This window comes from Zootoca vivipara, chromosome 3, assembly GCF_965207765.1.
Source record: "Zootoca vivipara chromosome 3, rZooViv2.hap1.1, whole genome shotgun sequence".
In the NCBI taxonomy this organism is placed as follows: Eukaryota; Metazoa; Chordata; class Lepidosauria; order Squamata; family Lacertidae; genus Zootoca; species Zootoca vivipara.
This window is the reverse complement of record NC_142586.1, coordinates 74165365-74177676: the sequence shown is the minus strand read 5'-3', so window position 1 is coordinate 74177676 and position 12312 is coordinate 74165365. Positions and strand designations below refer to the sequence as shown.

Sequence of the window (12312 nt, the reverse complement as noted above, 5' to 3'; positions counted from 1 at the left end):
TTTTGCTTCTAGTCCTGTCCTCATAAAGTTGCCCAGAAGGGAATGCAGCCATAAGGTTCAAAAAGTCTCCCCCACCCCATTTCAACCACTGCATCACATAGGCCAGTTGAAAGTTGTTCCTTTTAAAAATCAGCACTATCTTTTTGGAAATAAAAATGAATTCTAGCTGGTATACTACAGTAAAATATTTCATTTATATATTAAACCTGTTATTTTTATTTTTCTAAAACATGTATCCTGTTACATGTACTGTACATCCAGTTTGTGTTCCCTGGACAGGTTATATCAAAGTAAAAATATAATAACAGCATTGCAATTTTAAAATGGGAGGAAAATACAGCAAGTAAAGAAACAACAGAGTAACCAATAACTTATGCGCTGTGTTTCTGTATTATATATAAGCCTGCACAACTTGTAACCCACCAAAATCAAACACAGCTCACCAGCCAAGTTTTGTGGCCTGCCAGGTGCTTGACATGACTCCATTTTTTTGCAATCCTATGCAGGCAGCTAAAATTGGAAGTTTATCAAGCCCTTCATGACTACCATATGTTGCTGGTGTGGTGTGTTCAACTTTGTGGGTTACATGTTGCACAGGCCTGAAGAGAAGAATGATTGCAGGGCAAATACTATTTCATTATATTTTGATTTTGAACTGTATCATAATGCCAGTTGTCCAACTGCCCTTTAGTAATCATAGGGCAGAATGAATGGATTTGACAAGCAAACTGAATTAAATTAATTCATCTCAGCTTTGCAAAGAAGTTATGTCAGAGAACTCTGTTCCCTTTATACCATTTAGCAACTTTTGGAGCCCACACATATTTGATAATGGCTTTTCCAATTACTTGGAAAAACTGTGTAATATGAGTTCTGTTACATGGTTGTTAATTAGGAAGATAAGGCCACAGCTGCAGTTGTATGCACATTTCCCTGGAGTAAGCCCCATTGGAATTACCTCTGAGTAAATATGCAGGAGTATTAAGCAGCACAGTATATATATATATATATGTGGTATAGTCTGGGATTGAAACACTGGACTGATTTATGTGCATTAACACTAATATGAGTTGTCCTTTCCAAGCTAAAAAGCCGCACTTCAAAATACTTTCTTTCACAGGGACTCCTATTAATAAACGACCTGTTCTTGGATACAGAAACTTGAATCTCTTCAAATTATTCAGACTTGTACATAAGCTTGGAGGATTTGATAATGTAAGTACTATTAATCACAGTAGAAATAATTTTGCAATTTGAAGAAAAGTTAATAGTGCAGCTTCAAAACCACTAGGAAAAGAGATTTGTAGATGATGAGGTGGACATCACACTAAGGACTTTTATGCATTAATTTTTCTAACACTAAGACTCTTTTCTAGGTTAAAAAAGAAAGCAGCTTGTAATAGTAGTTTAGTAAGAAGTCTGCAGTCGTTATATATACCCAATTATCTGAGTGTTAACCCCATAGAAGACAGACTTACTTCAAAATACATATGTATTAATCTGTGCACAGGAGGTGGAAGTGAATTAGAATACTCTTAAAGTATGGGCGTCTAATTTTTGTGTGTGCTATTTTAGACCCTAAAAGTTCAGAATAAATTATTTATTTAGACAGCTGTGCAGAATTATTCATTTAAACATAGACATAATGCTTTTTATTGGGGTAACAACTTTCATTCTGCTTTATAGATTGAAAGTGGAGCAGTCTGGAAGCAAGTGTATCAGGATCTTGGGATCCCTGTCTTGAACTCCGCTGCTGGATATAATGTTAAATGTGCATACAAAAAGTAAGTAGACCTGTATATATAAAATTGTGTCCCTCACTTTGATACTCAACGTCGAATGCTTCATCTCGGCCAAAATAAACATTGCATAGGTATTCTGTTTTAAAGCTGTCATTTAAATGAAAAAAAAAGATAATGGGCTATATCCAGTTGTGTTTCTTCAGTCACAAACAGCTTTGTTTCAGTGGAGACTTCCATGAACAAAACAATGGGGGAAGTAGTTTTCACCAATTCCCCCTTCTGTCTGCAACCCTTGCTCTGAAGGGTTGGACGATCTCTGGAACGGGGCTTACTCCCAAATAGGAGGATACAGTTCTAATTAAGGTGTATTTATCTATTTTGGCTGTATCATGCCATGTGTAGTAGTAACTACCCAAATCAAGTCTGCTGTTCTGGCAGCTAACCGTAAGCCCTCTTTCAAATTTGTTTGGAAGGTTATTAAATTTTATTCCTGAGCTTCCATGTTGCTAGACTAACCAGACTCAACTTAACTTCTTTCAGGTATTTCTTTCAAAAACAAGTTGACATTTGGGGCAGTTAAAACAACAACACAATTTTGAGTTGGTACCATGTTGTTGGTTTCTTTTTTAAAAACAAAGCAATCTTAAACCATTATTTAGCAAATTAATTTACATCCTTAAAAGTGTAGTTGTCTTGTAAACCAAACTATGGTTAACTAATCTTTTATGTTATTGCCATCTTTTAGATACCTCTATGGCTTTGAAGAGTACTGTACATCAGCTAATGTTGAATTTAAAATGGCATTACCAGAGAAAATAGCGAGCCAGCCCTGTAAGGACGTTGAAAAAGATATGAAGAAGCATGAAGAAACTGAGCAAAATGTAAAAGAAATAAAGGTGGAAACCAAAGAAAGAGATGATGAACTAATGATGAAACAAGAAGACACACAAGCTGAGAATGAGAGTGAAAGAAAAGAAAATGATACGTCCTCCTTGGTAAGAGCTATTCCAATATCTTTTGTAGATTTTGTAAATCTGTTAAAGTGTTCTGTTAAAGTAAGCTGAAATATTGTTTGAGTGGCTATTGTGCCTATAAAGCAATGTGTTTCATTCTAGCATTAATATACTGTTTGCTAGTCTTTCTACATTTCTCAAAGTATTGATGTCATTTTCAGAGCTAATAAGAACCTGTTGCAGTCCAGATTCACTTTGACAGAAGAAATACCTTTGTGGGTGTCTTTCGAGTTCTAAAGAAGGCCCTCAAAACTCTGTTTAGGCAGAAATCAAACACTCTTGTGTCTGCTATATCTAGGCCACATTCGGAGATTGTGTCCCAAGATACGAACCAGACTTTTGTCCTAACACCTAGTCCCTTTGCTCCTCCTTTTGCTAAGCTCCGTTAAGCTAGGAAGTCTCAAGCTACAAAATTGATAACACAGTTTGAAGGTTCCTTACATACACATGACCTTACAAATTCCTTGTAGCTATAATTTGCACCATGTGGAAAATCAGAGCTCCATGTTCCTGGTGTTCTCCTGGTCAAAAATATCTGGAAAGTTACGGGTGAACAATGTTTCCTATGATATTTATGCTCCTTTTCCTTTGAGCAGAGATGTTGTAAGGTGGGATAAGAGCTCCCTCTAGCACAGCTAAATTAGAGATTTCTGCTCTTCAGCTCCCAGCAGTTTTTACTGCATTTACATTGTGAGGTTGTATCTCACATTCTCCATTCAGCTTTGCTCAGAGTTGTGTTTTGTCTACAGTTTTCGGAGCTTATCTTTATGACATTGTTGCTTATCATTTGTTGTTAGTGTTTCTGTGCTTATTTGGGGGGAGGTTGCATTGATTATGCTGTTTCTCTCTTAGGGAGTCCCGTGAGTTTTTATCTTGATGTACAGTGCTTGTTTGTGTGTGAGTTTTGGGGTTTCTTATGTGCCTTGCCACTTTCCACTTTTTCTGCTCTGTATCTCCCCTTCACCACCTCCCCTGTTGCTTGTCCCTGGTTTAAAGTGAACTCCCCTCATCCCCGGTGTCCCAATTTTGTTTTTTGGTCAATGGAGGGGATATTTCCTCCCTGCCGGAACGCTGATATTTTTTCACAGTTCTCATCCAGCAGCTCTGTAGCTTTTTTTTTTTATTTAATATTTTTTGTGATCACCCATTAGGTCTCAGTAATCAGCTGCATCTACTCTGGGGCCATGGGCAAGATATAGCAGTTGAAGGCTAAAGCCCTTGAGGCAGCATATAAATCAGCTCATAAACACCATGCTCCTGGATGGCATTTACCTTTACTGCCATGGGCACAAAACCTGGTTCTGTCTCTGTTGGCATGGATACCATGGCTGAGAGGACTAATATTGCTAAAACACTCATGTGTAAGGTGGGCCACCCGAGGATGTCTGGTTCAGTTTCCCACTCTTTTAAGATTGATTGTGATAAGGAAGTTCTGTGTAAAGAGTGGGTACACCTCAGAACCCTCTGGAAACTTCCTCTGAAGAGGAGTTTTGGGGGATTTGAGGTGGCATTATCTGTGAATAAAAATATTACTCACTTTTCAGATATGCAAACAGATCAAAAGAAAGAGGTGCCCTAAGTCATGGAGTATTACGGTCATACCAATAGCGCATACATGACGTGGGTGGCGCTGTGGTCTAAACCACTGAGACTCTTGGACTTGCCGATCAGGTCAGCGTTTCGAACCCTTCAACGGAGTGATCTCCCGTTGCTCTGTCCCAGCTCCTGCCAACCTAGCAGTTCAAAAGCACGCCAGTGAAAGCAGATAAATAGGTACTGCTGTGGCAGGAAGGTAAACGGTGTTTCCGTGCACTCTGGTTTCTGTCATGGTGTTCTGTTGCGCCAGAAGTTGTTTAGTCCTACTGGCCACATACCCAGAAAGCTGTCTGTGGACAAACGCCGGCTCCCTCGGCCTGAAAGCGAGATGAGCAGTGCACCCCATAGTCGCCTTTGACTGGACTTGACCGTCCAGAGGTCCTTGACCTTTACCTTTTACCTTAGTGCATACATGAGACTGCAGCGTTCTCTTTAAATGCTCTGTGTTATGCTCCGGCCTGGGTGAGCCCTCGTTCCTCTACAAGACTTTGCCATATTGATACCTACATCTCTTCAGGGGCACTTTTGAGAGGCACGTGCTTCACCATGTGTTTCCAGGGATATAGGCAGCCAAGACCCACCTTATTTTGGGCAACTTGGACACATGAAGATTACTTTTCTTTGAGTGAAAAGATGTTTTCATAGCCTTACTCTACCCATTCACTATTTGGTTTGTTCTTATCTGATTGAGTCTGTATCTGGATCGCCTTGTGTGTTGGGGCAGGGTGTGTTGTTGTTGCTACATGTTGTTGGTATGTTTTCTTACTAATGTGTTGAGTGCAGGATGTTGCAGCTTGGGGGCTGGCCAGCTGAGAGGATAAATCTCTAGTTTAGCTGCAGTGGTTGCAGGTGCTTGAGGGAGCTCTCATTCTACCTAAGAATATCCTTTCACTAAAAAAAGATACCCTTCACAGGTAAGACCAATGGTCATGTTTCAGCAACCTGGAAATGGATCAAGAGACAGCATTCATGATCCAATGCAAACTGCAGCAGTACTTCCTTAGAGATGTGTTATTATTTCATGAAAGTGATTTACAATATAATGAAACATATATAAAAAAGCAGCATATATAAAAACATTTTTTAAAAATATGTACACACAGAGAGAGAGAGAGAGAGACAGACAGACAGACAGGGAGTTTAAAACAACATCAGCACTTACATAAAGTTGATTCAAATCCAGTATAGATACCAATAGCTGGTGCAGATTCTTTCTAATTGAAAACTAACAATTTTTTGTTTTGTTTTTAAATTGTGAGCTATATCAATGTTTTTATTTCTCTTAGGGAAGCAAAAAAGGTTTTCAGGAATCACACACTGACCAGGAAAAGGAATTAAGAATACTGAAAACAGATGAAGCCAATGTGGAACATAAAGAGGATGAGAAGAGTAAGGACTTGGAAAATCAGAATACCAGTCTTGAAACGGAAGAGAGGGAGAAAAAGTAAGAATCTTTTATTTTCAGCTAAAACCTCTGTATGAGGGGAGCAATACTGGGCTTCAAGTCAGAGTTGCCTTTGATCTCTAAAAGGTCAAAGAGGAACTAGAACTTAAGAGGAACTAGATGTCTTAGGCTGTAATCCTAGCCTCATTTACCTCAGAGTAAGTCTTACTGAATTCATTGAGACTTACTTTTGTCAACTTGTTTAGGAATGCAGCCTTTATATCAAAAAGCTCAATAAATACCATCTTATTTTGGTGCTTTTTTTTGTCCAGTTGAGATGTCCAGTTAAATTGCTTCATTATTCTGAATGCTATAAAGGTGGTGTAAGAGAAGTCACCTGCTGTCTTCTGATAAAAAGATAATTAAAAGTGATGGGAAAGCAACCATAGGCCCCTCTAGTCCAGCATTCTGTTCTCACAGTGGTCATCCAGATACCCAAGGTAGGGCTGCAAGCAGGGCCGGGTTGCAGCAGCATTCTCCACACTGGTAATCGTGGGCAGATGGACTTCAATACTGAAAGATACTAGTGGAGTAGGATTTAAATTGTGGCAAAAAAAAAGAAGTTACAGTAGGGGTTCTCAAACTTTCTGCCCGCGAGGCTCATTTAAATTTCCTGATGCCTGCGAGTCACAAAATGGTGCAGTGGCAGAGCCAGTCACAAAACGGTGACAGATGGAAACAGAGTTTGGCATAATCAGCTGACAGTTGCTGATATCATTTTCTACTGATATCAAATCCATCTTTGGAAATTGCTGACTTCTTTGTCACAGCATTTTCCTTGGGGCAAGGAGTTCCATACCGGTAGCTCTAGTTTTCCTCAGGTTAAGTACAGACATTTGCTCTGTAGGTATTGTGACTCCCTATTTTTGGCAGAATTTGCTTCTTCAGAGGCTCTTTAAGTGGAGAAGGTTTTTTCTTCTATATTTCCCCCTTCACACTCCCACATGCCTCTAAAGTATTTTTACTGTCTCATCTTACCACATTTACTGATCTTCTCCCATTTTCCTTTCACAATCAACTTGTACCTTATTCACACACACACCTCAGCCGACTGCGTTTCTTTCAACCCTTCCTCTTTAATCCTTTTGCATTAATTTCTTCCTCCTACAACAGTTTTCCTCTCATTCTCTTACTTTCTATTCCTAGCTTGTAAAAATATTAACCTATAATCTCACCTTTAACATTTCCCTTTACCCTTCCCCCTCAGAGGAGGGAGAACTTCCTTTCAATTCCCACTTTTCCCAGTCTTTACTCAACATGCAAGGAATTTTTGACACTAGGCAACTGTATGAAAAACACTGAGTTATAGGTTGGAGTTTTTAAAGATTTGTCTCCTCTGGTGGATCACCAAAAGGAAAGAAACAATTTCTTATCCAGAAATCAGCTGAATATAGATCAGCACTGATGGTACCGCTACTTTGTTGAAGCACCTGATGTAGTACAGTGGTACCTCTGGATACGTACCTGATCCGATCCGGAGTGCCATTCGCACCCCAAAAAGTATGTATCCAGAGTGGCGATAGAGCGTGTGTGCGAAGCGCCGATAGAGTGCTTCTGTGCACGCGTGAAGTATGCAGAACGCTTCTGCGCATGCGCACATGGCGGAACCCGGAAGTAAACACTTCCGCGTCCGCCGAGTACTTAACATGAAAGTACGCAACCCGCAGTGTACGCAACCCGAGGTATGACTGTAATTGTATTGATCTGCCAAGACTTCCCTAATTTTGCTGCTGTGGTTTGACACTATGTTGAACATCCGAATGAAATTATTTTATTGCCATTCTGCTTCTGAAATGAATAAAGGAGTATCTTATTATCAGCGTGTCATGCATGTGACTAGATTCAAGTCGAAAAGCCTGAGTAGTTGGCCCTCAGACATGCATTAAGGTGTGGTGCCTTTCAGGCAAAATGGTAATCGACCGATCATTTTTATGTATATAAAAAATAATGCTTCCCTTTTTTTGAAATGCAGATTTACATGTATGGTATGTTGGAACTGACCCATTGTGTTCTCATATTTTGGTATCATGTAGAGTTCACTGCTTATTGATATTGAAGCATGTGGATTTCTTTATTGTGAATTAATCTTTCAGGCACACTTTTTTTTAAAGTATAGCTTTTTCCAGTTCAGGTTTCAGACATTATTAGTGAAACTATTGAGTTCATTTGCGATCCTCAGTTTTACACTTGTAGTTTGTACCTATCTTAAGTTTGTATATTTGACTACAGTGAGAATTGTGTCTGCTGTTACCAGTTCAGTGTGTTACATGATTTCTGTGCTCTGGTGTTCGGGGCTGCTTATTACGAGGACCTGTGAGGAATGTGGCGAAATAATGTAAAAAGGAGCTAGTCAGGAAAGTCACTGAAGGGAAGCATTGTGAGGGAAGAGTATTTCTTGTGGAGCTGTTTGTAAGATGTTTGTAGCAATGAAGGGAGGAATATGCATGCTCTTTTCTTGCACATGCTCTAGGCTTAGATAAGCAACCATGTGCCTCCTTGTACTGTATACATGTTTTTACAGAAGATGCAAATGTAACCGTGCACTGTATTGTCTCATAAAAAGTAGCACTCACATTCCTGTTTACTACTACTAATATTAGTACTTGGTTGTGCTATGTCGGGGATCTACAAGCCGTGGCCTGATGTGGCCCCTGTTGTGTTTTTGTGTAGTATAAACTATTATTTTTCAAAATGTGCATTTCTAGTCATCTTTATCTCAGATACGCTTCTTGATTTGACAAACAAGTATAATATCACTGTATATCTAGTATATGTTAATACGGTAATGTGATTAAAACATTGGTTGTTAGTACTGTATCTTGATTTGGGGCTTAGGAACACTTCACTAGAGCACTTCGCTGTGTAAGTTTTGTATATCAGAGTTACTGTATCTGTACATATTTTTGCTACATGGGAGAGCTTTCTTTCTTTCTTTCTTTCTTTCTTTCTTTCTTTCTTTCTTTCTTTCTTTCTTTCTTTCTTTCTTTCTTTCTTTCTTTCTTTCTTTCTACACTTGATAATCTTTAGCAATTCAGTTTCACTAGTGAATTGCCTTAGAATATGCAGTATTGTGCTGTTAGCCACTTTTTTGTTGTTGTTAGAGGAGCATGCTAGCCATTGCATTTCCTCAATTCTGTGGTCGCTTTCAATCAGGAAACAGCAGTGGGCTGTTTAGTCCCACATATAAAAATACTTATCAAAACAACCCTCAGCTTTGTACACCCTTTCATATCTGCAAACACTTATCAGATTTCTTGCAAGTTACACATGTAATTGAAGAATCTCGGGTACAACTACATACAAAGATTGTATCTGCGGTCTGTAATTACCATAATGTTAAAATGCATAGATCAGACACTTGAGTCTTTTGTGTGGTTCTACTTTCATAAAAACCTTCTGGAAGTATAGTTTTGTTTTTTAAAACCCCCACTAATCCTGAGGTTAGCAACTTTTAGCTAAATAGCTTCATTGAAATAAAACAGCTATTGTGGTATAAGGTAGTAAAGAGAACCATTGCTCTTTGGATTTAATTGAAATGAAGAGCATTTTAGCATATTGGGATACAAAAGGAGGCTTTTGTACAAGTTGTTCTGTTGTCTTTGCTCTTCCTAGAACATACATTAATTTATGTGGTTATTACAGATGGGTTTAAAATAATGTGTAAATCATGTATCCAGTACTTGTGTTTTGCACATTTTGCCTCTTTTGTTATAGTCACAAATATACAAATTCTAACATTTTGAAAGCTCTGATTCCTCAGGCCCTGGTTCTTTAGTCTATATGTTTATTAGTGTTTTGTCTGGGTCAATTACAATTGTGAGTTGCAATAGTGATGGGCGTCATATTTTTTCTAGAGAACAGATTTCTTATGCTTTGCTATATTTGTGTCATGCTTCTGTGACTTATGATATAGTAATGCTTGGACACAGATTTACAAGTTACAGGGGGTGGGGGTGGCAATCTGCTAACGCTAATGATAGATATGACTTCGTGAATCAGTGATTGGAATGTGTAATAATAATGATAATAAATTAAGCAATATAGCTATGCTTCTTTCATAGTCTTTGAGATTAGTTATGGTGTGCTTCCATCAGGAAATTAGTTAATTGTAGCAAAGTCAAAATTGCCACAACCTGTCCCCACTACCACCTTTTTGAGGGTAGTCCAAAAGACTGAGAGAACTTGCGTAGCTGTGCAGAATACATTTTGAAGTGCAGAAAACTTCCAAATGCTATTTGGTTAGCCTGTGAAACTGTGATAACAGTTCCTCATCCTGGAAAAAAGTGACAAGTGCGGTGCCTCAAGGTTCTGTCCTGGGCCCATTGTAATTTGGATAAAGGTGCTCATCAAATCTGGAGATGACACCAAACTGGGAGGGATAGCCAATGCCGCTGAGTAACAGTATCAGGATTGAAGATTAGCTAAACAGATTGGGAAATTGGGCCCAAAATGAATTTCAATAGGGACAAACTTCAGGTTCTGCACTTAGGCAGGAAGAACCAGCTGTACAAGTATAAATTGGGGGACACCTGGCTTGCCAAAAGTACAGTACATGTGAAAAGGATCTAAGGGTCTTATGAAGAACCTGGATAAGAGGAGACTGAGAGGGGATATGATAGCCATCGTCAAATATCTAAAGGGCTGTCACATGGAGGCTGGAGCAATCTTGCTTTCTCTTGCTCTGGAGGCTAGGACCTGTACCAGTGCATTCAAGTTACAAGAAAGGAGTTTCCGACTAAACATCAGGAAGAACTTACATTCTTCCAGTAAGGCAAAAGCACCTATGAAGTAGGGCTGGTGAGGGTGTGCTCCCTGGGCCAAGTCCCAAAGACCAGATAGAGAGGTGAGAAGGGTTACATTCAGATGCTGGGCCTGAGGTCCCCACCTGAGATATGAAACCTAGGGATAACAAGCAGAAAATGTGCAACTTAAACAAATATATGGCGTCTGCCCACTTACATGGGAGTTATATGTTCCGGGCCTCGCACTCTTAAGCAAAAATTGTGTAGATAGGGAGCACTCTCTGAATATCTAAATATCTTATCTGAAGTTCTCTCTCCAATCCAGACCCCCCAAAAATACTGTATCCAAAAATATCCACAACTAGAATTGAAGCTCTGGGGTCAGCAGGAGGCTGGAGGATACATGGAAAAGGGTGGGGGAGGCTGAGCAGCCTAAACAAAGCCCCATTGCACCTCCAGGCTGTTTGGGGCTCCCCCCCACTGGCCCTCCTCAGGAGCCATGTGAATTGAATTATTTATTTATTTCATGGCGACGTGCATGTATGTGGGGATGCCTGCATAGTGAAAACAGATTTTTTTCTGAAAAATTAACTTGCTTTTCCTAGAAGTGCAAAGAGCAAAGTGGACTTCATCTTCCATGATGGGACTTGCCCTTCCTCCCATTCCCCCCCCCAACACTCCCCAAATGTTAGAGCTGATTTTGGGGGCTTGGGGTGGACTGAATGGGTGAAGAGGGGAAAGGGAAATACCATTGTGCAAGTAGAAGCCTGTGTCGTTCACACAGAGGACATCATTGGTTAATCATTTTGTACCATCAAGTTTATAGGACCACTAAGATGAGTATTGTAAGGGGCAATAGAAAATGATGACGCTGATCGAGCCTCATTGATTTCTACTAGACACTGTTGTTTGACTGTACTTGGTTTGAAATAAGGAAACTTCACGGGATACTGTGCTATTCTCACAATTGATTTTCTTCACGGGATACTGTGCTATTCTCACAATTGATTTTTTTCCGGGGGGGGGGGGTCCAAGTTAGTTAGGCATATCAAAGCGCTACTTGATATACTTATTTCGGTTGAATTGCATTATTGATTATATAGGAGTGAAGTGTTCGGTTCCTTAGATTGTGTTTCTGGAGATTTGCAAAAGATGTTTCTCAAGAGAGTAATTATCGGAGTAAATGTTGTATATTATGCAAAATGGCCACTAATGTAGAACTAACAGAGTAGTTTGAAATTTGGAAGAGGGATTTACCCTAAGCAGACTCCAGGGGCAATTAATATTTTTCCTCTTTCAAATACTGTATACCGTAATCAGAACGATTACTGCATTGTGATAGTAAATCCTTTATACACTAATATTCAGGCTGGTCTTTTAACAGTATTTACTTTGATGATTATCAAGTGTGTCTGTTCCCTATAAACTTTTTGACGTAGTTGCAGTCTTCTGTTGTTTCTGGCTGATTTCTTTCACTTTCCTTTTCTGAAGGTTGAAGCTCCTGTTCTTTGGGACAGTTTTTACTTGAACTGCTTGAGGCAGCTTACATATGGGAACTGCTTGCATCATCATCTTACTGTGTTATCTTATTGATGTACTTTGGGATCCATCGTTCTAATGAACTGACCTTTCTGTTGTCTGCTTTACAACACTACTATTTTGCCAAAACCTTCATTTTACTGGAGTTTTTTAAATCTTATTTAAAAGCTTATAGACATCATCATCTGTTATGTAAATGCTTTTCATATTAGGTTTACCAGAATCTGGAATACAAG

General features: G+C 39.2%; 1 protein-coding gene across 10 annotated transcripts in view; it reads left to right on the top strand.

Moving 5' to 3' along the window:
* Positions 1-12312, top strand: part of ARID4B (AT-rich interaction domain 4B) — an 88228-nt gene that overhangs the window by 55952 nt on the left and 19964 nt on the right. For all 10 annotated transcript variants that reach the window (XM_035108414.3, XM_060272856.2, XM_035108413.3 and 7 more), the window contains exons 13-16: positions 1121-1215; positions 1687-1784; positions 2488-2737; positions 5638-5795. In XM_035108414.3, the coding sequence (XP_034964305.3) occupies positions 1121-1215; positions 1687-1784; positions 2488-2737; positions 5638-5795 (601 nt within the window). The remainder of the gene's footprint in view (positions 1-1120; positions 1216-1686; positions 1785-2487; positions 2738-5637; positions 5796-12312) is intronic.